General features: G+C 46.0%; 1 protein-coding gene across 2 annotated transcripts in view; it reads left to right on the plus strand.

Moving 5' to 3' along the window:
* LOC115189480 (carboxypeptidase Z) overlaps positions 1-25696 on the plus strand; it is a 34002-nt gene that overhangs the window by 1681 nt on the left and 6625 nt on the right. Inside the window, exons 2-13 of one of the 2 annotated variants that reach the window (XM_029748096.1) lie at positions 3601-3633; positions 7685-7736; positions 8708-8891; positions 12895-13042; positions 14132-14273; positions 14366-14439; positions 14923-15167; positions 18060-18221; positions 20127-20285; positions 21631-21698; positions 21849-21916; positions 22985-23124. In XM_029748096.1, coding sequence (XP_029603956.1) covers positions 3601-3633; positions 7685-7736; positions 8708-8891; positions 12895-13042; positions 14132-14273; positions 14366-14439; positions 14923-15167; positions 18060-18221; positions 20127-20285; positions 21631-21698; positions 21849-21916; positions 22985-23124 — 1475 coding nt within the window. The remainder of the gene's footprint in view (positions 1-3600; positions 3634-7684; positions 7737-8707; positions 8892-12894; positions 13043-14131; positions 14274-14365; positions 14440-14922; positions 15168-18059; positions 18222-20126; positions 20286-21630; positions 21699-21848; positions 21917-22984; positions 23125-25696) is intronic. The other variant, XM_029748097.1, reaches the window with a different exon arrangement.

Raw genomic sequence — 25696 nt, forward strand, 5'->3', positions numbered from 1 at the left:
TGCACAGCAATCTTTAACTCATATCACAGATTCTCAATTGGATTGAGGTCTGGGTTTTGACTAGGCCATTCTAAGACATTTAAATGTTTCCCCTTAAACCACTTGAGTGTTGCTTTAGTAGTATGCTTAGGGTCATTGTCCTGCTGGAACCTGAACCTACGTCCGAGTCTCAAATCTCTGGAAGACTGAAACAGGTTTCCCTCAAGAATTTCCTTGTATTTAGCGCCATCCATCATTCCTTCAATTCTGACCAGTTTCCCAGTTCCTGCAGATTAAAAACATCCCCACAGCATGATGCTGCTGCCACCACCATGCTTCACTGTGGGGATGGTGTTCTCGGGGTGATGAGAGGTGTTGGGTTTGCGCCATACATAACGTTTTCCTTGATGACCAAAAAGCTAAATTTTAGTCTCATCTGACCAGAGTACCTTCTTCCATATGTTTGGGGAATTTCCCACATGCCTTTTGGTGAACACCAAACGTGTTTGCTTATTTTTTTCTTTAAGCAATGGCTTTTTTCTGTCCACTCTTCCGTAAAGCCCAGCTTTGTGTGGTGTACAGCTTAAAGTAGTCCCATGGACAGGTACTACAATCTCTGATGTGGAGCTTTGCAGCTCCTTCAGGGTTATCTTTGGTCTCTTTTTTGCCTCTCTGATTAATGCCCTCCTTGCCTGGTCCGTGAGTTTCGGTGGGCGGCCCTCTCTTGGCAGGTTTGTTGTGGTGCCATATTCTTTCCATTTTTTAATAATGGATTTAATGGTGCTCCGTGGGATGTTCAAAGTTTCAGATTTTTTTTTATAACCCAACCCTGATCTGTACTTCTCCACAACTTTGTCCCTGACCTGTTTGGAGAGCTCCTTGGTCTTCATGGTGCCGCTTGCTTGGTGGTGCCCCTTGCTTAGTGGTGTTGCAGACTCTGGGGCCTTTCAGAACAGGTGTACGTATACTGAGATCATGTGACACTTAGATTGAACACAGGTGGACTTTATTTAACTAAGTATGTGACTTCTGAAGTTAATTGGTTGTACCAGATCTTATTTAGGGGTTTCATAGCAAAGGGGGTGAATACAGTTGGCTCTAAAATGACTGGCACCCTTGACTGGCAATGCACAAACAATGCTTAAACAAATATAAACAATATAATTATAGAGATTAACTCAAAATACCAACATGTGAGAAATACTGTACTTTATTAATGTTTCAATGGAACCAACGAAAATAATTTATTGATTTAATTAAAAATCAATGTCCTCCAAATCAAGGTTTCACAATTAATGGCACCCTTAAAGATTATTGTAAATAACATCTACCAAAATTAAACCACAAATTAAATTCCACTTATTTAAGTTTATCTAAGTCTTAAGGAACTATATTGAGCCATTACATCACTTCCTGTTTCACTAGGGTATAAAAATGAGGTAACACACATGCAATATCCCGCTGTCATCCAACACCATGATGAAAACAAAAGAACTGGCAGTTCAAAAGGGACAGATGGTCGTAGACCTTCATAAATCTGGTAACGGCTACAAGAAGATCCACAAACGATTGAATATATGACTGAGCTCTGTATTATATATTATTATATTATACCACTGAGCTCTGTCAGGGCAATTATTAAAACATTCAAAAGATATGGAACAGTTGAAAACCTCACGGATAGAGGGCATTTTACCCCCCAGGATAGAGAGGAGGATGGTGAGAGAGGCAACAAAATCCCCAAGAATCACTGTGAAAGAATTGCAGGCCTTGGTGGCATCTTGAGGTCACCAGGTTTCAAAAAGCACCATCAGAAGCCACAACCACAGGCTCTTTGGAAGGGTTGCCAGAAGAAAGCCCCTTCTGACCCCAAGACACAGACGCAAGCGCTTGGAGTTTGCCAAACGTCATTTAAATTATGACTGGAAGAATGTGCTCTGGTCAGATGAGACCAAAATGTAACGTTTTGGTCAGATACAGCATCGGTATGTTTGGAGTCGAAACAGAGATGCATACAAGGAGAGGCACCTCATACCCACGGTGAAATATGGTGGTGGGTCAGTGATGTTTTGGGGCTGTTTCAATTCCAGAGGTCCAGAGGCACTGGTTAAGATTGATAGTATAATTAATTCCACCAAGTATCAGGCAATTTTGGCTGACAATCTGGTTGCCTCTGCCAGAAGGCTGGGACTTGGCCGTAGGTGGACTTTCCAACAAGACAATGACCCGAAACAGACCTCAAGATCCACACAGAAATGGTTCTGTGACAACAAAATCAATGTTCTGCCATGGCCATCTCAGTCTCCGGACCTCAATCCAATAGAAAACCTGTGGGCTGAGTTGAAGAGGGCAGTTGATAAGCGCAAACCCAAGAATGTGAAGGATCTTGAAAGGATCTACATAGACGAATGGTCCAAAATCCCTCCAAATGTGTTCCTTAACCTTGTCAAACATCACAGGAAAAGACCATGCTGTTATCCCTGCCAGAGGTGGTTGCACTAAGTACTAAATGAGGAGTGCCAATAATTATGAAACCTTGATTTTGGTTAAATTTATTTTGTATTAAATAATTGTATGATTTTGGTTGGTTCCAATGAAACATTAATAAAGTCCAGTATTTCTCACACGTTGGTATTTTGAGTTTATCTCTATAATTATATTGTTTATATTTTTAAAAGTATTGTTTGTGCATTGCCAGTCAGGGGTGCCAGTAATTTTGGAGCCCACTGTACATGGTAAGTCTGGGGGTTCTCAAGGAGATGTTAGAGAACCACTGCAATAGGCTACATAAAGTCTGGGGGTTCTCCAGGAGAGGTTATAGAACCACAGCAGTAGGCTACATAAAGTCTGGGGGTTCTCCAGGAGAGGTTATAGAACCACTGCAGTAGGCTACATAAAGTCTGGGGGTTCTCTAGGAGAGGTTATAGAACCACTGCAGTAGGCTACATAAAGTCTGGGGGTTCTCCAGGAGAGGTTATAGAACCACTGCAGTAGGCTACATAAAGTCTGGGGTTCTCCAGGAGAGGTTGGGGAACCACTGCAGTAGGCTACATAAAGTCTGGGGTTCTCCAGGAGAGGTTGGGGAACCACTGCAGTAGGCTAAATAAAGTCTGGGGTTCTCCAGGAGAGGTTATAGAACCACTGCAGTAGGCTAAATAAAGTCTGGGGGTTCTCCAGGAGAGGTTAGAGAACCACTGCAGTAGGCTAAATAAAGTCTGGGGGTTCTCCAGGAGATGTTGGAGAACCACTGCAGTAGGCTAAATAAAGTCTGGGGTTCTCCAGGAGAGGTTAGAGAACCACTGCAGTAGGCTAAATAAAGTCTGGGGGTTCTCCAGGAGAGGTTAGAGAACCGCTGCAGTAGGCTGCATAAAGTCTGGGGGTTCTCCAGGAGAGGTTAGAGAACCACTGCAGTAGGCTGCATAAAGTCTGGGGGTTCTCCAGGAGAGGTTAGAGAACCACTGCAGTAGGCTAAATAAAGTCTGGGGGTTCTCCGGGAGAGGTTATAGAACCACTGCAGTAGGCTGCATAAAGTCTGGGGGTTCTCCAGGAGAGGTTATAGAACCACTGCAGTAGGCTACATGTATTTCTGTTATGATGTGTTCTGTATTTTGTATTTTGCAGGAAGATGCAACAATGGTCCAGATGAAGAAAAACGTAAGTGTTCACTGCCGTTTTTATTCTTATAAGAAAATAAATACATGTAAATATGGATTGTAAAAAATATCTTATGTATGATAGTCTATGTCAACCGTATAGCAGTACACTGTAGCTTACAGTGTTTATAGTGTACATACCACATGTGGATTTGTGTCAATACACCTACAGTTGGAGTCGGAAGTTTACATACACATAGGTTGGAGTCAATAAAACTAGTTTTTCAACCACTCCACAAATTTCTTGTTAACTAACTATAGTTTTGGCAAGTCGCTTAAAATTAGTTGTGCATGACACAAGTAATTTTTCCAACAATTGTTTACAGACAGATTATTTCACTTATAATTCAATGTATCATAATTTCAGTGGGTTAGGCGTTTGCATACACTAAGTTGACTGTGCCCTTAAACAGCTTGGAATATTCCAGAAAATGATGTCATGGCTTTAGAAGCTTCTGATAGGCTAATTGACATCATTTGAGTCAATTGGAGGTGTACCTGTGGATGTATTTCAAGGCCTACCTTCAAACTCAGTGCCTCTTTGCTTGACATCATGGGAAAATCAAAAGAAATCAGCCAAGAAAAAAAATTGTAGACCTCCACAAGTCTGGTTCATCCTTGGGAGCAATTTCCAAATGCCTGAAGGTACCACGTTCATCTGTACAAACAATAGTACGCAAGTTTAATCACCATGAGACCACGCAGCCGCCATAACGCTCAGGAAGGAGACGCGCTCTGTCTCCTAGAGATGAACGCACTTTTGTGCGAAAAGTGCAAATCAATCCCAGAACAACAGCAAAGGACCTTGTGAAGATGCTGGAGGAAACAGGTACAAAAGTATCTATATCCAAAGTAAAACGAGTCCTATATCAACATGACCTGAAAGGCCACTCAGCAAGGAAGAAGCCGCTGCTCCAAAACCGCCATAAAATGCCCGACTACGGTTTGCAACTGCACATGGGGACAAAGATCGTACTTTTTGGAGAAATGTCCTCTGGTTTGATGAAACAAAAATATAACTTTTTGGCCATAATGACCATCATTATGTTTGGAGGAAAAAGAGGGAGGCTTGCAAGCCGAAGAACACCATCCCAACCGTGAAGCACGGGGGTGGCAGCATGATGTTGTGTGGGTGCTATGTGGCAGGAGAGACTGGTGCACTTCACAAAATAGATGGCGTCATGAGGAGGGAAAATTATGTGGATATATTGAAGCAACATCTCGAGACATCTGTCAGAAGTTGAAGCTTGGTCGCAAATGGGTCTTCCAAATGGACATTGACCCCAAGAATACTTCCAAAGTTGTGGCAAAATGGCTTAAGGACAACAAAGTCAAGGTATTGGAGTGTCCATCACAAAGCCCTGACCTCAATCCTATAGAAAGTGTGTGGGCAGAACTGAAAAAGCGTGTGCGAGCAAGGAGTCCTACAAACCTGACTCAGTTACACCAACTCTGTCAGGAGGAATGGGCCAAAATTCACCCAACTTATTGTGGGAAACTTGTGGAAGGCTACCCGAAACGTTTGACCCAAGTTAAACAATTTAAAGGCAATGCTACCAAATACTAATTGAGTGTATGTAAACTTCTGATCCACTGGGAATGTGATGAATGAAATAAAAGCTGAAACAAATCATTCTCTCTACTATTATTCTGACATTTCACATTCTTAAAATAAAGTGGTGATCCTAACTGACCTTAGAAGGGGAATTGTTACTCTGATTAAATGTCAGGAATTGTGAAAACTGAGTTTAAATGTATTTAGCTAAGGTGTATGTAAACTTCCAACTTCAACTGTACATATCTGTATATTCTGATTATTGTCTGTCTGTGTATTCTGTTTATTGTCCGTATATTTTGTTCATTCTGTTTGTTGTCTGTATATTCTGTTTATTGTCTGTATATTCTGTTTGTTGTCTGTATGTTCTGTTTATTGTCTGTATAGTCTGTTTATTGTCTGTATATTCTGTTTATTGTCTATATATTCTGTTTATTGTCTATATATTCTGTTTATTGTCTATATATTCTGTTTATTGGCGGTACCCTTTAACAGAATCAAATTCCTTTACATGCAAATGTAGCAGGATGGAACAAGCTTGTACATAGATGTCTGTGTGCATCCCAAATGGCAGACTGTTGACTATATAGTGCACTACTTCTGCCCAGGGGCCATAGGGACTAGGGTGCCGTTTGGAACACCTCAGTAGTCTCAGAGAGGGCAGGAACATTAGTTAGGACCTGTGGGGGGGATGTTCTGTACGGTCACCTGTCTGTCTGGGATGATGTAAAATACAGTAATATAGATATCACTTCAGGAGATAACAGAGATATGTACTGTTAATTTTTTTTTTTACTTTGTAACGTTCAGAGAATGTTATTTAAAAACAAATTCATTCTAGGCAGAGTTGCAAATAAAAAAGCCATATCTCAGACTGGCCAATAAAAAGAAAAGATTAAGATGGGCAAAAGAACACAGACACTGGACAGAGGAACTCTGCCTAGACGACCAACCTCCCGGAGTCGCCTCTTCACTGGACAGAGGAACTCTGCCTAGAAGGCCAGCATCCCGGAGTCGCCTCTTCACTGTTGACGTTGAGACTGGTGTTTTGCGGGTACTATTTAATGAAGCTGCCAGTTGAGGACCTGTGAGGTGTCTGTTTCTCAAACTAGAAACTGAAATGTATTTGTCCTCATGCTCAGTTGTGCCCTCCCACTCCTCTTTCTATTCTGGTTAGAGCCAGTTTGCACTGTTCTGTAAAGGGAGTAGTACACAGCGTTGTAAAAGATCTTCAGTTTCTTGGCAATTTCCCGCATGGAATAGCCTTCATTTCTCAGAACAAGAATAGACCGACGAGTTTCAGAAGAAAGTTCTTTGTTTCTGGCCATTTTGAGCCCGTAATCGAACCCACAAATGCTGATGCTCCAGATACTCAACTAGTTTAAAGAAGGCCAGTTTTATTGCTTCTTTAAATAGGACAACAGTTTTCAGCTGTGCTAACATAACTGCAAAAGGGGTTTCTAATGATCAATCAGCCTTTTAAAATGAACCTAACTGCAACGTTCTCAGAACCTCCCTGCAACGTTCTCAGAACCTCCCTGCAACGTTCTCAGAACCTCCCTGCAATGTTCTCAGAATCTCCCTGCAACATTCTCAGAACCTCCCTGCAAAGTTCTCAGAACCTCCCTGCAACGTTCTCAGAACCTCCCTGCAACGTTCTCAGAACCTCCCTGCAACGTTCTCAGAAACTCCCTGCAACGTTCTCAGAATCTCCCTGCAACCTAAAAATGTATGTTCCAAGAACAGGCAAAATGTTCCATTTTACATGTCAGGAAGCCTATGTCTTCGTTGAACGAATGAGAAACCAAAAACGTACTTTCCGACAACTTCCAAGGATCCAAATGTGCTGCTAGCTGGGTAAAGTCCCTTAGGTCTTAAGTAAGTCCTACAAAAGTGTGACCAGGTTCAGTTGCCAAACGTTGTCCAACAATGCAGATAGAAATTCCATGACTCCTAGTTCTACGTGTCAGAGAAGCATGTTTGTTCTACATAACATATTTCTATCTGAATGTTCCAAAATGTTGTGTCCTCTTCTTACCCCTAACCCTCCTCTCTCCTCTCTCCACTGCAGCAGTGTGATCAGAGATTAACCTGGGTTACTCCTCTTACCCCTAACCCTCCTCCCTCCTCTCTCCACTGCAGCAGTGTGATCAGAGATTAACCTGGGTTACTCCTCTTACCCCTAACCCTCCTCCCTCCTCTCTCCACTGCAGCAGTGTGATCAGAGATTAACCTGGGTTACTCCTCTTACCCCTAACCCTCCTCCCTCCTCTCTCCACTGCAGCAGTGTGATCAGAGATTAACCTGGGTTACTCCTCTTACCCCTAACCCTCCTCCCTCCTCTCTCCACTGCAGCAGTGTGATCAGAGATTAACCTGGGTTACTCCTCTTACCCCTAACCCTCCTCCCTCCTCTCTCCACTGCAGCAGTGTGATCAGAGATTAACCTGGGTTACTCCTCTTACCCCTAACCCTCCTCCCTCCTCTCTCCACTGCAGCAGTGTGTTCAGAGATTAACCTGGGTTACTGCAACGACCTGGACTACTCCAGGTGAGTCTTCAGGTTACCCTCCCTTACTATAGACAGAGTGTTGTTGTGAAAATTCAATACCGAGAGAGACTTGTTCTTGGTCATTTCTTCAAACGATCATCTTTATTTTAATATCGATTGAATTATTGCAGCAATGAGACCGTCAGCCCACCAGTCTTCACTGACTGTTAGACTGAGAGTCTAGCCTTCACAGACGATGCACAGTTTTTATATAGCTGATACCAAGATTGCTTAGTCAGTCACTTCTAACCTTCCCATAAGCCACCGTTGTTATCTACGCAGGATGGTATTTGACTTAGTTTCCCAGATGCCAGGAAGATGAGACGATGAGGCATTGCTCTTAACTCTTCCAGGCTCTCTCTATCTGGAGTCACACACACCACATCTTGTCTATAGAATGCTGGCTTTTAGGTTTTTATCACCAACACAAATCAATTGTCAGCTTCAAGCTCTCTCTAGTAGAACCCATGTCCTCAACACCGAGACTAGCTGCAGGGTGTTAGAGTGGAGACCATAAAACACAGCATTAGCAGGACAGAAATATCTTACTGTTCGTTAAGTAAATAATTGTTACATAGAAAACAAATAAGGTGAATACATCATTTTTCCCTCACAGTGTGCAACCCAACTGGCACACTATTCCCTATGTAGTGCAGTACTTTTGACTTGGGCCCATAGGGGGTTCCCTCCCTTACCCTAGGGTGAAGATATTTCCCACATGGAAATGGAAGAGAATCACTTTGTTTGAGAAAAAACATGACCAATATGTCCTCATCTACTTGACTGATTCACAGATTGATCGACTAACTGACTAATTGATTAAATAATTGATTGATTGATTGACCTGATTGATTGACTGTTCAACAGACTGATCGCCAGATCCACAGATTAACAGACCACTCAAACGACAGACTGATCGACAGATCGACCAATCAACCAATTGATCAATTGCTCATCTCCTCTCTCCTCAGGACTATCTTCCCTAACATTCTAGGTCAGCGGTCTCGTCATGAGGTGGAGTCTGGAGCTGAGTACCTCCTCCTCTCTGTGATCCATGGTCTCCTCAACGGGGAGTGTTCCCCTGACATCCGTCTGCTGGGGTGCTCCGTCCTCGCCCCGCGCTGCCAAGACCTACCCAACCCCGCACCCGTCAAGGTGTGTCCCAGCTAGCACATTTAGTTCCAGCCTCTCACCAGTCAAGGTGTGTCCCAGCTAGCACATTTAGTTCCAGCCTCAAGGTGTGTCCCAGCTAGCACATTTAGTTCCAGCCTCGCACCAGTCAAGGTGTGCCCCAGCTAGCACATTTAGTTCCAGCCTCTCACAGGTCAAGGTGTGTCCCAGCTAGCACATTTAGTTCCAGCCTCTCACCGGTCAAGGTGTGTTCCAGCTAGCACATTTAGTTCCAGCCTCGCACCAGTCAAGGTGTGCCCCAGCTAGCACATTTAGTTCCAGCCTCTCACAGGTCAAGGTGTGTCCCAGCTAGCACATTTAGTTCCAGCCTCACACCGGTCAAGGTGTGTCCCAGCTAGCACATTTAGTTCCAGCCTCAAGGTGTGTCCCAGCTAGCACATTTAGTTCCAGCCTCTCACCAGTCAAGGTGTGTCCCAGCTAGCACATTTAGTTCCAGCCTCTCACCCGTCAAGGTGTGCCCCAGCTAGCACATTTAGTTCCAGCCTCAAGGTGTGTCCCAGCTAGCACATTTAGTTCCAGCCTCGCACCAGTCAAGGTGTGTCCCAGCTAGCACATTTAGTTCCAGCCTCAAGGTGTGTCCCAGCTAGCACATTTAGTTCCAGCCTCAAGGTGTGTCCCAGCTAGCACATTTAGTTCCAGCCTCTCACCCCTCAAGGTGTGCCCCAGCTAGCACATTTAGTTCCAGCCTCAAGGTGTGTCCCAGCTAGCACATTTAGTTCCAGCCTCAAGGTGTGTCCCTGCTAGCACATTTAGTTCCAGCCTCGCACCAGTCAAGGTGTGTCCCAGCTAGCACATTTAGTTCCAGCCTCACACCAGAAAAGGTGTGTCCCAGCTAGCACATTTAGTTCCAGCCTCACACCGGTCAAGGTGTGTCCCAGCTAGCACATTTAGTTCCAGCCTCTCACCGGTCAAGGTGTGTCCAAGCTAGCACATTTAGTTCCAGCCTCTCACCAGTCAAGGTGTGTCCCAGCTAGCACATTTAGTTCCAGCCTCGCACCAGTCAAGGTGTGTCCCAGCTAGCACATTTAGTTCCAGCCTCTCATCAGTCAAGGTGTGTCCCAGCTAGCACATTTAGTTCCAGCCTCAAGGTGTGTCCCAGCTAGCACATTTAGTTCCAGCCTCGCACCAGTGAAGGTGTGTCCCAGCTAGCACATTTAGTTCCAGCCTCGCACCCGTCAAGGTGTGTCCCAGCTAGCACATTTAGTTCCAGCCTCACACCGGTCAAGGTGTGTCCCAGCTAGCACATTTAGTTCCAGCCTCTCACCAGTCAAGGTGTGTCCCAGCTAGCACATTCAGTTCCAGCCTCGCACCGGTCAAGGTGTGTCCCAGCTAGCACATTTAGTTCCAGCCTCGCACCAGTCAAGGTGTGTCCCAGCTAGCACATTTAGTTCCAGCCTCTCATCAGTCAAGGTGTGTCCCAGCTAGCACATTTAGTTCCAGCCTCAAGGTGTGTCCCAGCTAGCACATTTAGTTCCAGCCTCGCACCAGTGAAGGTGTGTCCCAGCTAGCACATTTAGTTCCAGCCTCGCACCAGTCAAGGTGTGTCCCAGCTAGCACATTTAGTTCCAGCCTCGCACCCGTCAAGGTGTGTCCCAGCTAGCACATTTAGTTCCAGCCTCACACCGTTCAAGGTGTGTCCCAGCTAGCACATTTAGTTCCAGCCACGCACCAGAAAAGGTGTGTCCCAGCTAGCACATTTAGTTCCAGCCTCAAGGTGTGTCCCAGCTAGCACATTTAGTTCCAGCCTCTCATCAGTCAAGGTGTGTCCCAGCTAGCACATTTAGTTCCAGCCTCAAGGTGTGTCCCAGCTAGCACATTTAGTTCCAGCCTCGCACCAGTGAAGGTGTGTCCCAGCTAGCACATTTAGTTCCAGCCTCGCACCAGTCAAGGTGTGTCCCAGCTAGCACATTTAGTTCCTGCCTCGCACCCGTCAAGGTGTGTCCCAGCTAGCACATTTAGTTCCAGCCTCTCACCGGTCAAGGTGTGTCCCAGCTAGCACATTTAGTTCCAGCCTCTCACCAGTCAAGGTGTGTCCCAGCTAGCACATTTAGTTCCAGCCTCGCACCGGTCAAGGTGTGTCCCAGCTAGCACATTTAGTTCCAGCCTCGCACCAGAAAAGGTGTGTCCCAGCTAGCACATTTAGTTCCAGCCTCTCACCAGTCAAGGTGTGTCCCAGCTAGCACATTCAGTTCCAGCCTCGCACCCGTCAAGGTTTGTACCAGCTAGCGCATTTAGTTCCAGCCTCAAGGTGTGTCCCAGCTAGCACATTTAGTTCCAGCCTCGCACCCGTCAAGGTGTGTACCAGCTAGCGCATTTAGTTCCAGCCTCAAGGTGTGTCCCAGCTAGCACATTTAGTTCCAGCCTCGCACCAGAAAAGGTGTGTCCCAGCTAGCACATTTAGTTCCAGCCTCGCACCCGTCAAGGTGTGTCCCAGCTAGCACATTTAGTTCCAGCCTCTCACCGGTCAAGGTGTGTCCCAGCTAGCACATTTAGTTCCAGCCTCTCACCAGTCAAGGTGTGTCCCAGCTAGCACATTTAGTTCCAGCCTCGCACCGGTCAAGGTGTGTCCCAGCTAGCACATTTAGTTCCAGCCTCGCACCAGAAAAGGTGTGTCCCAGCTAGCACATTTAGTTCCAGCCTCTCACCCGTCAAGGTTTGTACCAGCTAGCGCATTTAGTTCCAGCCTCAAGGTGTGTCCCAGCTAGCACATTTAGTTCCAGCCTCGCACCCGTCAAGGTGTGCCCCAGCTAGCACATTTAGTTCCAGCCTCGCACCAGAAAAGGTGTGTCCCAGCTAGCACATTTAGTTCCAGCCTCGCACTAGTCAAGGTGTGTCCCAGCTAGCACATTTAGTTCCAGCCTCGCACCAGTCAAGGTGTGTCCCAGCTAGCACATTTAGTTCCAGCCTCGCACCCGTCAAGGTGTGTACCAGCTGGCGCATTTAGTTCCAGCCTCGCACCCGTCAAGGTGTGTCCCAGCTAGCACATTTAGTTCCAGCCTCAAGGTGTGTCCCAGCTAGCACATTTAGTTCCAGCCCCGCACCCGTCAAGGTGTGTTCCAGCTAGCACATTTAGTTCCAGCCTCGCACCCGTCAAGGTGTGTCCCAGCTAGCACATTTAGTTCCAGCCTCAAGGTGTGTCCCAGCTAGCACATTTAGTTCCAGCCTCGCACCCGTCAAGGTGTGTTCCAGCTAGCACATTTAGTTCCAGCTTCGCACCCGTCAAGGTGTGTCCCAGCTAGCACATTTAGTTCCAGCCTCAAGGTGTGTCCCAGCTAGCACATTTAGTTCCAGCCTCGCACCCGTCAAGGTGTGTTCCAGCTAGCACATTTAGTTCCAGCCTCGCACCCGTCAAGGTGTGTCCCAGCTAGCACATTTAGTTCCAGCCTCGCACCAGCCAAGGTGTGTCCCAGCTAGCACATTTAGTTCCAGTCTCGCACCCGTCAAGGTGTGTCCCAGCTAGCACATTTAGTTCCAGCCTCAAGGTGTGTCCCAGCTAGCACATTTAGTTCCAGCCTCGCACCCGTCAAGGTGTGTTCCAGCTAGCACATTTAGTTCCAGCCTCGCACCCGTCAAGGTGTGTCCCAGCTAGCACATTTAGTTCCAGCCTCGCACCAGTCAAGGTGTGTCCCAGCTAGCACATTTAGTTCCAGCCTCGCACCAGCCAAGGTGTGTCCCAGCTAGCACATTTAGTTCCAGCCTCGCACCAGTCAAGGTGTGTCCCAGCTAGCACATTTAGTTCCAGCCTCGCACCAGTCAAGGTGTGTCCCAGCTAGCACATTTAGTTCCAGCCTCGCACCAGTCAAGGTGTGTGTGCTAGAGGGGTTGGATACAGGATGGGTGTCCATTTTGTATAGATTAATACAGTATTCTGCTTCTCCTCCTTCCCCTCCTTCTCCCCCTCCTTCTCCCCCTCCTTCTCCCCCTCCTCCTTCCCCTCCTTCCCCTCCTTCTTCTTCTTCTTCTAAAGTCGTGCCGCAGTGCATGTGAGGCGGTGAGGAAGGGGTGTGGCCACGCGTTCGAGGGCATCGACATGGCGTGGCCTTACTTCCTCGACTGTGACCGATTCTTCGCCAGCGAACAGGAAGGCTGTCACGACCCGCTGGCCCCGTTAAGAGGTAGCCCTACCGGAATTGTACACGTTAAAAAAAAAACTTGTTGAATATACAATAATTACACAATAAGAGTTTTTAATGTACTGTAACACAAATTGAATTTTAACATGTTAAACATGCATTCTACCCTGTCTTACAAAATAAGAGTTTTTACTGTACTGTAACACAAATATAATTTTTACACATTAAACATACATTCTACCCTGTCTTAGCATTCACAAATACCTGAAAAGCTAGTTTGGACGGAGTGCATTTTTAGTTCCTAGATACATTACAAATGTATTTGAAAGAGCTTATCAAGTAATTTAACATGACATGGACGAAACATCGGAGCAATCGTAATGTGTGTCCGCCCCTTTTTAAAATTTCCGCCTAAAACGACATACCCAAATCTAACTGCCTGTAGCTTAGGACCTGAAGCAAGGATATGCATATTATTGGTACTATTTGAAAGGAAACACTTTGAAGTTTGTGGAAATGTGATAGGATTGTAGGAGAATATAACACATCAGATCTGGTAAAAGATAATACAAAGAAAATAAACAACCATTCTTCTGTATTTTTTTGTATCATCATATTTGAAATGCAAGAGAAAGGCCATAATGTATTATTCCAGCACAGCTGCAATTTAGATTTTGGCCACTAGATGTCAGCAGTGTATGTGCAACGTTTTAGACTGATCCAATGAACATTGCATTTCTGTTTAAATGTTGTATCAAGACTGCCCAATTGTGCCTAATTTGTTTATTAATAACTTTTCATGTTCAAAACTGTGCACTCTCCTCAAACAATAGCATGGTATTATTTCACTGTAATAGCTGCTGTAGATTGGACAGTGCAGTTAGATTAACAAGAATTTAAGCTTTCTGCCCATATCAGATATGTCTATGTCATGGGAGATGTTCTTGTTACTTACAACCTCATGCTAATCGCATTAGCCTACGTTAGCTCAACTGTCCCGTGGAAGGGACACCGATCCCGAAGAGTTTTAAAATGTGTTTCAGAAAACCAGTTATGATCAATTCAGCTAATCTCCCACCCCCTTCCTCCCTATCTCCCCCCCTCCCTCCTCCTTCACCCTCCCCCTCTCAGCCAGACAGGAAGTGGCTTTCTCCAACCTGTCTCCAGACGAACCTTCCACCATCATTCAGTTCACGTACCACTCCAACGCCCAGATGTACAGCGTTCTGAAGAGGACTGCTGCCAAGTGCTCTCACATCTCCCGCACCTACAGGTACTGCCTGTGTTGTGCTGCTGTTTACTTTGACAGGAAATATCCCCTCAGGGATGGATAAACTACTGATCTGTGTGTCTGTATATCTACAGTATCGGACGCAGCACAGAGGGGAAAGACCTCCTGGCCATAGAGTTCACAGACAACCCCGGAGGGCACGAACTGCGTGAGTGTGTAATGATTTCTGGGGTTTGAAATGCACAGCAATGAGGCAAGTCAGCTAGGGAGCCCATTGGTTCAGGGCTAGTTGAGTATCTCCTGTGTTTTAAATCCTATTGGTACAGGGCTAGTTGAGTATCTCCTGTGTTATAAATCCTATTGGTACAGGGCTAGTTGAGTATCTCCTGTGTTTTAAAGCCTATTGGTACAGGGCTAGTTGAGTATCTCCTGTGTTTTAAATCCTATTGGTACAGGGCTAGTTGAGTATCTCCTATGTCTTAAATCCTATTGGTTCAGGGTTAGTTGAGTATCTCCTGTGTTTTAAATCCTATTAGTTGAGGACCTCCTGTGTCTTAAATCCTATTGGTACAGGGCTAGTTGAGGACCTCCTGTGTCTTCTAAGATGAACTTTGACACAGGTTTTGTCTTGAGCAATTCCTTTCCTGTGTCTCTCACCCCCTCCTTACTCCCCCATCTCCCCCCTCCTCAGTGGAACCAGAGATCAAGTTGGTTGGCAACATGCATGGCAACGAGGTCCTGGGTCGTCAGTTGCTGCTCTACCTGGCCCAGTACCTGTGTTCCGAGTATCTCCTTGGCAACCAGCGTATCCAGACGCTCGTAAACACCACGCGCATCCACATCCTGGCATCCATGAACCCCGACGGTTACGAGCTGGCGGCCGCCGAGGTAGAGGATAGCAACGACCCGGAACAACAACCACACCACAACCAGGAAGTAAATCACAAATAAATAAAAAAAACGTCGAAGCCGGGTCCGACCAACCGCCGCGTAGAGATAGAAAGAGGCCACACCTCCTATCTTCTCCATTATATAGCGTCTGTGACAGCATGTGTTGGGGCACTCTCTTTCTAAGCTTGTCTCTTTTCCAACTGCCTATCATCTACCTGAGCTCTCCTATTGGTTCAGCCCCTCCCACTACCAGAGAGACAGAGTGATAGTGTCCTTAACCAATCAACAAGGGCAGTCAGTAAGACTGTTGTCATGGAAATGCAGTGCCATTTATTTATTTTTGTAACTGTGTTTAACGTCGAAGAAATAACACTGATAGAAATCCCCAAAAAATGTTTTTATTAAAATTACAAATAGTATATGTTTAATAGATAGAACGTCTAGTTGTTGTTTTCCTCAACAGCTGGCAGTGGGAAGCTCTATTCTCTTCATCATCATGTTGTCAAACCAGGGATTTCTGGGCCATCTTCTTCACAGAAACAGCATGTCATGTCCTGTCCAACTACTGACCGGACTCCCGGGTGGCGCTGCCGTCTGAGGCGCTGCATCAAAGTCCCAGAAGTGTCACTACAGACACCCTGGTTCGAATCCAGGCCATATCACAACCGGCTGTGATGGGGAATCCCTTAGGACGGCGCACAATTGGCCCAGCGTCGTCCGGGTTTGGCCGGGGTAGGCCGTCACTTTAAATAAGAATTTATTCTTAACTGACTTGTTTAGTTAAAGAAAAGGTTTTAAATAAAAAAATATTTACTGGACAACTTGTTCTCTCCAGACGGATTACATAGTCTGTCCCTAAATTATGCCTTGTATAGGGAACGATCATGTGACTTGACTGGGAAAATTTCTGGGCCCTCTTCCGGGTCACATGGTCAACGAAACACTCCTGACCTCTTATATTCATCCTGTCCAATCACATTCTTCTCATCGACGTGACTTCCATGTCTTCCAATTACCCATGATGCTTCACTCTTCACTCCTCCCCGTCATGGACCTGCAGGGTCGTGTGGTGTTGAACCATGTCTAGGGTCATGACCTTTAGCCTCTGTGTGTGTTTCTACGTCTGTGTGTTTGTGTAGGGTCACGACCTTTACCCTCTGTGTGTGTTTCTACGTCTGTGTGTTTGTGTAGGGTCACGACCTTTACCCTCTGTGTGTGTTTCTACGTCTGTGTGTTTGTGTAGGGTCACGACCTTTACCCTCTGTGTGTGTTTCTACGTCTGTGTGTTTGTGTAGGGTCACGACCTTTACCCTCTGTGTGTGTTTCTACGTCTGTGTGTTTGTGTAGGGTCACGACCTTTACCCTCTGTGTGTGTTTCTACGTCTGTGTGTTTGTGTAGGGTCACGACCTTTACCCTCTGTGTGTGTTTCTACGTCTGTGTGTTTGTGTAGGGTCACGACCTTTACCCTCTGTGTGTGTTTCTACGTCTGTGTGTTTGTGTAGGGTCACGACCTTTACCCTCTGTGTGTGTTTCTACGTCTGTGTGTTTGTGTAGGGTCACGACCTTTACCCTCTGTGTGTGTTTCTACGTCTGTGTGTTTGTGTAGGGTCACGACCTTTACCCTCTGTGTGTGTTTCTACGTCTGTGTGTTTGTGTAGGGTCACGACCTTTACCCTCTGTGTGTGTTTCTACGTCTGTGTGTTTGTGTAGGGTCACGACCTTTACCCTCTGTGTGTGTTTCTACGTCTGTGTGTTTGTGTAGGGTCACGACCTTTACCCTCTGTGTGTGTTTCTACGTCTGTGTGTTTGTGTAGGGTCACGACCTTTACCCTCTGTGCGTGTTTCTACGTCTGTGTGTTTGTGTAGGGTCACGACCTTTACCCTCTGTGTGTGTTTCTACGTCTGTGTGTTTGTGTAGGGTCACGACCTTTACCCTCTGTGTGTGTTTCTACGTCTGTGTGTTTGTGTAGGGTCACGACCTTTACCCTCTGTGCGTGTTTCTACGTCTGTGTGTTTGTGTAGGGTCACGACCTTTACCCTCTGTGTGTGTTTCTACATCTGTGTGTTTGTGTAGGGTCACGACCTTTACCCTCTGTGTGTGTTTCTACGTCTGTGTGTTTGTGTAGGGTCACGACCTTTACCCTCTGTGTGTGTTTCTACGTCTGTGTGTTTGTGTAGGGTCACGACCTTTACCCTCTGTGTGTGTTTCTACGTCTGTGTGTTTGTGTAGGGTCACGACCTTTACCCTCTGTGTGTGTTTCTACGTCTGTGTGTTTGTGTAGGGTCACGACCTTTACCCTCTGTGTGTTTGTGTAGGGTCACGACCTTTTCCCTCTGTGTGTGTTTCTACGTCTGTGTGTTTGTGTAGTGTCACGACCTTTACCCTCTGTGTGTGTTTCTACGTCTGTGTGTTTGTGTAGGGTCACGACCTTTACCCTCTGTGCGTGTTTCTACGTCTGTGTGTTTGTGTAGGGTCACGACCTTTACCCTCTGTGTGTTTGTGTAGGGTCACGACCTTTACCCTCTGTGTGTGTTTCTACGTCTGTGTGTTTGTGTAGGGTCACGACCTTTACCCTCTGTGTGTTTGTGTAGGGTCACGACCTTTACCCTCTGTGCGTGTTTCTACGTCTGTGTGTTTGTGTAGGGTCACGACCTTTACCCTCTGTGTGTTTGTGTAGGGTCACGACCTTTACCCTCTGTGTGTTTGTGTAGGGTCACGACCTTTACCCTCTGTGTGTGTTTCTACGTCTGTGTGTTTGTGTAGGGTCACGACCTTTACCCTCTGTGTGTGTTTCTACGTCTGTGTGTTTGTGTAGGGTCACGACCTTTACCCTCTGTGTGTTTGTGTAGGGTCACGACCTTTACCCTCTGTGCGTGTTTCTACGTCTGTGTGTTTGTGTAGGGTCACGACCTTTACCCTCTGTGTGTTTGTGTAGGGTCACGAGCTCAACGGTTGGACGGTGGGTCGCACCAACGCTCAGAACCTAGACTTGAACCGGAACTTTCCTGACCTGACGTCTATTCTCTACCGGAATCGTAGGATCAAACGCTTCCGCACCGACCACATCCCCATCCCAGACTCTTACTGGTTTGGTAAGGTATGTATCAACGTCTTGCTACATTGGTGTCGGTAGTGGGATGGCGCCAGTGAGGTTCATTGGAGAGGTGTGTACACATGAGGGATCTAACTAGCATCTCTATAGCAAGTCCCTCAGGTGTAGGTACATCTCAGATGGAATGGGAAATTAGCTTTCTGTTGATGTTGGAAAGTACAGGACATTCCTACTGTTTTGGTAATGTACAGGATAATCCTACAGTTTTGGTAAGGTACAGGATAATCCTACTGTTTTGGTAAGGTACAGGACATTCCTACTGTTTTGGTAAGGTACAGGATAATCCTACTGTTTTGGTAAGGTACAGGATAATCCTACTGTTTTGGTAAGGTACAGGATAATCCTACAGTTTTGGTAAGGTACAGGATAATCCTACTGTTTTGGTAAGGTACAGGACATTCCTACTGTTTTGGTAAGGTACAGGACATTCCTACTGTTTTGGTAAGGTACAGGATAATCCTACTGTTTTGGTAAGGTACAGGATAATCCTACTGTTTTGGTAAGGTACAGGATAATCCTACTGTTTTGGTAAGGTACAGGATAATCCTACTGTTTTGGTAAGGTACAGGACATTCCTACTGTTTTGGTAAGGTACAGGTAAGGTAAGGTACAGGACATTCCTACTGTTTTGGTAAGGTACAGGTAAGGTAAGGTACAGGACATTCCTACTGTTTGGTAAGGTACAGGTAAGGTAAGGTATAGGACATTCCTACTGTTTTGGTAAGGTACAGGTAAGGTAAGGTACAGGACATTCCTACTGTTTGGTAAGGTACAGGTAAGGGACGGTACAGGTAAGGGAAGGAACAGGTAAGGGAAGGAACAGGTAAGGTACAGGTAAGGTAAGGTACAGGACATTCCTACTGTTTGGTAAGGTACAGGTAAGGGAAGGAACAGGTAAGGGAAGGTACAGGTAAGGGAAGGAACAGGTAAGGTACAGGTAAGGGAAGGAACAGGTAAGGGAAGGTACAGGTAAGGGAAGGAACAGGTAAGGTACAGGTAAGGCAAGGTACAGGTAAGGCAAGGTACATGTAAGGGAAGGTACAGGTAAGGGAAGGAACAGGTAAGGTACAGGTAAGGGAAGGAACAGGTAAGGCAAGGTACATGTAAGGTACAGGTAAGGCAAGGTACATGTAAGGGAAGGTACAGGTAAGGGAAGGTACAGGTAAGGTACAGGTAAGGGAAGGAACAGGTAAGGCAAGGTACATGTAAGGTACAGGTAAGGCAAGGTACATGTAAGGGAAGGTACAGGTAAGGGAAGGTACAGGTAAGGTACAGGTAAGGGAAGGAACAGGTAAGGCAAGGTACATGTAAGGTACAGGTAAGGGAAGGTACATGTAAGGGAAGGTACAGGTAAGGCAAGGTACATGTAAGGGAAGGTACAGGTAAGGGAAGGAACAGGTAAGGTACAGGTAAGGGAAGGAACAGGTAAGGCAAGGTACATGTAAGGTACAGGTAAGGGAAGGTACAGGTAAGGGAAGGTACAGGTAAGGGAAGGTACAGGTAAGGGAAGGTACAGGTAAGGGAAGGAACAGGTAAGGGAAGGAACAGGTAAGGTAAGGTACAGGTAAGGTAAGGTACAGGTTAAGGCAAGGTACAGGTAAGGGAAGGTACAGGTAAGGGAAGGTACAGGTAAGGTAAGGTAAGGTACAGGTAAGGGATATGTGTAATTTACCTGATCTGATTAATAATGTAAGTATTTTGGTCCTGATCTGTGAAGGGGGAAAACACCCATCTCTCTCATGTCACTCAGATGGTGCGAGGTGGTCATCCTCTGAATAACTGTTGTCTGCTGTTTGTGAAGAAATAGACAGCTGATCCTGCTGCTTGGACAGGGAAAAACTCTCCTCTCTTCTCCTCTCTCATCTTCCCCTCTCTCCTGTCGTCTCTCAGGTAGCTTCAGAGACCTATGCAGTGATGAAGTGGATCAGGTCTGTGCCGTTTGTCCAGTCTGCTAGCCTCCATGGTGGAGAGCTGGTGATCTCTTATCCCTTTGACTTCTCTAGACACCTCTATGAAGAGAGGATGTTCTCCCCTACACCTGATGAACAGGTACCCTGTCCTACACCTGATGAACAGGTACCCTGTCCTGTCCTACACCTGATGAACAGGTACCCTGTCCTACACCTGACCAACGGGTACCCTGTCCCCACCTGACCAACAGGTACCTTGTCCTGTCCTACACCTGACCAACAGGCACCCTGTCCTACACCTGACCAACAGGCACCCTGTCCTGTCCTACACCTGACCAACAGGCACCCTGTCCTACACCTGACCAACAGGTACCCTGTCCTGTCCTACACCTGACCAACAGGCACCCTGTCCTACACCTGACCAACAGGTACCCTGTCCTGTCCTACACCTGACCAACAGGCACCCTGTCCTGTCCTACACCTGACCAACAGGCACCCTGTCCTGTCCTACACCTGACCAACAGGCACCCTGTCCTGTCCTACACCTGACCAACAGGCACCCTGTCCTGTCCTACACCTGACCAACAGGCACCCTGTCCTGTCCTACACCTGACCAACAGGCACCCTGTCCTGTCCTACACCTGATGAACAGGTACCCTGTCCTACACCTGACCAACAGGTACCCTGTCCTGTCCTACACCTGAACAACAGGTACCCTGTCCTGTCCTACACCTGACCAACAGGCACCCTGTCCTACACCTGACCAACAGGCACCCTGTCCTGTCCTACACCTGACCAACAGGTACCCTGTCCTGTCCTCCACCTGACCAACAGGTACCCTGTCCTCCACCTGACCAACAGGTACCCTGTCCTGTCCTACACCTGATGAACAGGTACCCTGTCCTACACCTGACCAACAGGTACCCTGTCCTGTCCTACACCTGACCTACAGGTACCCTGTCCTCCACCTGACCAACAGGTACCCTGTCCTGTCCTACACCTGACCAACAGGTACCCTGTCCTACACCTGACCAACAGGTACCCTGTCCTGTCCTACACCTGACCAACAGGTACCCTGTCCTGTCCTCCAGCTGACCAACAGGTACCCTGTCCTACACCTGACCAACAGGTACGCTGTCCTACACCTGACCAACAGGCACCCTGTCCTGTCCAACACCTGACCAACAGGTACCCTGTCCTCCACCTGACCAACAGGTACCCTGTCCTGTCCTACACCTGACCAACAGGTACCCTGTCCTGTCCAACACCTGACCAACAGGTACCCTGTCCTGTCCTACACCTCACCAACAGGTACCCTGTCTTTCAGCTGACCACCAGGTACCCTATTTCGAATTTAGTGCACTACTTTGGACCCATAGTGCTATTTGTGACGAACACATCATTTATGTCAGGTGTGAAACCCTCTTCTGTTCCCAGGCCAGAAAAAGCCATTTTGAAGAGTTTGACTGTGTCCCTCTCTGCAGGCGTTTAAGCAGCTGGCCCGGACGTACGCAGACTCTCACGCCAGCATGGCCGACAACAACACAGAGAGGTGATTATATTCCTAGCTATTATTATGAATGATTATATTACCCCCTGTTACATGACCTATATATTGTGTCAGAGGTCTCCTCCTCCTCCTCCTCCTCCTCTCCTCCTCATAACATTACTGCTAGATGACATATATATTGTATATTTCTAGGTGTGGAGCGTCCTTCATCAGGAGCGGAGGCATCATCAACGGAGCTCTGTGGTACAGCTTCCCAGGGGGTACGGAACCTTCTATATCTCCTCCTCTCCTCCTCTCCTCCTCCTCATAACATTCTGTCTCCTCCTCTCCTCCTCATAACATTCTGTCTCTCCTCCTCCTCCTCCTCATAACATTCTGTCTCCTCCTCCTCCTCATAACATTCTGTCTCCTCCTCTCCTCCTCATAACATTCTGTCTCCTCCTCCTCATAACATTCTGTCTCCTCCTCTCCTCCTCATAACATTCTGTCTCCTCTCCTCCTCGTAAAATTCTGTCTCTCCTCCTCTCCTCCTCATAACATTCTGTCTCTCCTCCTCCTCCTCCTCCTCCTCCTCCTCCTCCTCATAACATTCTGTCTCTCCTCCTCCTCCTCCTCCTCTTCCTCTCCTCCTCCTCCTCCTCCTCCTCCTCCTCCTCCTCCTCCTCCTCCTCTCCTCCTCCTCCTCCTCATATCATTCTGTCTCCTCCTCCTCCTCATAACATTCTGTCTCTCCTCCTCCTCCTCCTCCTCCTCATAACATTCTGTCTCTCCTCCTCTCCTCCTCATAACATTCTGTCTCCTCCTCCTCATAACATTCTGTCTCTCCTCCTCTCCTCCTCTCCTCCTCATAACATTCTGTCTCCTCCTCCTCATAACATTCTGTCTCCTCCTCTCCTCCTCATAACATTCTGTCTCCTCCTCTCCTCCTCATAACATTCTGTCTCCTCCTCTCCTCCTCATAACATTCTGTCTCCTCCTCCTCCTCATAACATTCTGTCTCCTCCTCTCCTCCTCATAACATTCTGTCTCCTCCACCTCCTCCTCATAACATTCTGTCTCCTCCTCCTCCTCATAACATTCTGTCTCCTCTCCTCCTCTCCTTCTCCTCTCCTTAACCTCCCCCTCTTATTCCTGTCTCGCTGTCTGTTAACTGTGTGTCTAGTCAGTACCTGTGTGTCTCGTGTATATATATACACGGTGTGTGTGTGTGTGTGTGTGTGTGTGTGTGTGTGTGTGTGTGTGTGTGTGTGTGTGTGTGTGTGTGTGTGTGTGTGTGTGTGTGTGTGTGTGTGTGTGTATCCTAACTCTCTACTTCTCCGGTACCGTAGGCATGTCAGACTTTAACTACCTCCACACTAACTGTCTGGAGATTACGGTGGAGCTGGGCTGTGACAAGTTCCCTTCTGAAGAGGAGCTCTACCCAGAGTGGCTCAGGAACAAGGAGGCCCTGCTCAGTTTCATGGAGTCGGTGGGTCTGCCTCTCTATAGCCCAGCGACCAGGCAGCCATTTTGTGCCGTAGTTATACCGTAGAAGGCTTGTGTGTTATCTCATCATTTTTTTTAACATGTTTGATGTCCTTATCAGTGGTGGCTGGTGGGCAGAGATATATGAGGACAGCTGGCTCTTTGTAATGGCTGGAATGGAATACATGGAACTGTATATTGAACACATGGAAAACATGTGATTGATGTGTCTGATACCGTTCCATTCATTCTAATACAGTCATTATGTTAAAACCGCTTAATTAAAGATCTTGTGAAAATGTGAAAGAAATGTAGGAGAATATAACACATTAGATCTGGTAAAAGATAATACAAAGAAAAAAACAACCATTCTTTTTTTGTACCATCATCTTTGAAATGCAAGAGAAAGGCCATAATGTATTATTCCAGCCCAGCTGTAATTTAGATGTTGGCCACTAGATGGCAGCAGTGTATGTGCAACTTTTTAGACTGATCCAATGAACCATTGTATTTCTGTTAAAAATGTTGCATCAAGACTGCCCAAATGTGGCTAATTTGTTTATTAAAACCTGTTAGGGACAGACGTTCCGCTAGCGGAACTCCTCAACAATATCCAATGGTAGAGCGTGGCGCGAATTACAAATACCTCAAAAATGCAAAAACTTCAATTTCTCAAACATATTACTATTTTACACCATTTTAAAGACAAGACTCTCCTGTATCTAACCACATTGTCCGATTTCAAAAAGACTTTACAACGAAAGCAAAATATTAGATTATGTCAGGAGAGTACCCTCCCAAAAATAATCACACAGCCATTTTCAAAGCAAGCATATAATGTCACAAAAAACCAAAACCACAGCTAAATGCAGCACTAACCTTTGATGATCTTCATCAGATGACACTCCTAGGACATTATGTTATACAATACATGCATGTTTTGTTCAATCAAGTTCATATTTATATCAAAAAACAGCTTCTTACATTAGCATGTGATGTTCAGAACTAGCATACCCACCGAAACTTCCGGTGAATTTACTAAATTACTCACGATACACGTTGACAAAAAAAACATAACAATTATTTTAAGAATTATAGATACAGAACTCCTTTATGCAATCGCGGTGTCAGATTTTAAAACAGCTTTTCGGTGAAAGCACATTTTGCAATATTCTGAGTAGATAGCCCGGCATCACAGGGCTAGCTATTTAGACACCCAGCAAGTTTAGCACTCACCAAACTCAGATTTACTATAAGAAAAATAGAATTACCTTTGGTGTTCTTCGTCAGAATGCACTCCCAGGACTTCTACTTCAACAACAAATGTTGGTTTGGTTCCAAATAATCCATAGTTATATCCAAATAGCTCCGTTTTGTTCGAGCGTTCAAGTCACTATCCGAAGGGTGATGTGCCGGCGCATTTCGTGACAAAAAAATTCAAAATATTCCATTACCGTACTTCGAAGCATGTCAAACATTGTTTAAAATACATTTTTATGCTATTTTTCTCGTAAAATAGCGATAATATTCCAACCGGGCGATGTTGTATTCGTTCAAACACTGAAAGAAAAACATGGAGTCGTCTCGTGCACGCGCGCTCCAGTGTCATTGTTCTCAGCAGGACCACTCACAAAAACTCTGCTGTTTTTCGCCCAGAGACTGGAGAGCTCTCATTCCACTTTCTGGCACCTTCTGAGAGCCAATGAAAGCCTTAGAAAATGTCACATTACAGCAGGGATGCTGTATTTTTGATAGAGATGCCCTAGAAGGAGAACAAATTGTCAGACAGGGCACTTCCTGTATAGAATCTTCTCAGGTTTTGGCCTGCCATATGAGTTCTGTTATACTCACAGACACCATTCAAACAGTTTTAGAAACTTAAGGGTGTTTTCTATCCAAATCTACTAATTATATGCATATTCTAGTTTCTGGGCAAGAGTAGTAACCAGATTAAATCGGGTACGTTTTTTATCCGGCCATGAAAATACTGCCCCCTATACCATAACAGGTTAATAACTTTTCATGTTCATAACTGTGCACTCTCCTCAAACAATAGCATGGTATTCTTTCACTGTAATAGCTACTGTAAATTGGAAAGTGCAGTTAGATTAACAAAATTTTTTAAGCTTTCTGCCAATATCAGATATGTCTATGTCCTGGGAAATGTTCTTGTTTACTTACAACCACATGCTAATCGCATTAGCCTACGTTAGCTCAACCGGCCCGTGGAAGGGACACCGATCCCAAATAAGTTTTAAGCTGCCAGCCTACTATATATTTCTCCCGCCCACCGGCCTCCACTGACCTTAGCATTCCCTGACATTCGCTGATAGGGTTGCAAATTACGGAAACTTCCCCAAAATTTCCTGTATTTCCAGTAATCCTGGTTGGGAGAATCCTGGAATTAGGGGGGAATAAGCAGTAAATCCAGGAATCCTGGAGATTCCTGGAAAACCAGGGAGTGTTGTTAAAATAACCCTATGTTATTTCCCAAGCCTGATGTTCCCTGGTGTTATTCCCTGGTGTTATTCCCTGGTGTTATTCCCTGGTGTTATTCCCTGGTGTTATTCCCTGGT

This window comes from Salmo trutta, unplaced genomic scaffold (assembly GCF_901001165.1).
Source record: "Salmo trutta unplaced genomic scaffold, fSalTru1.1, whole genome shotgun sequence".
Taxonomy (NCBI): domain Eukaryota; kingdom Metazoa; phylum Chordata; class Actinopteri; order Salmoniformes; family Salmonidae; genus Salmo; species Salmo trutta.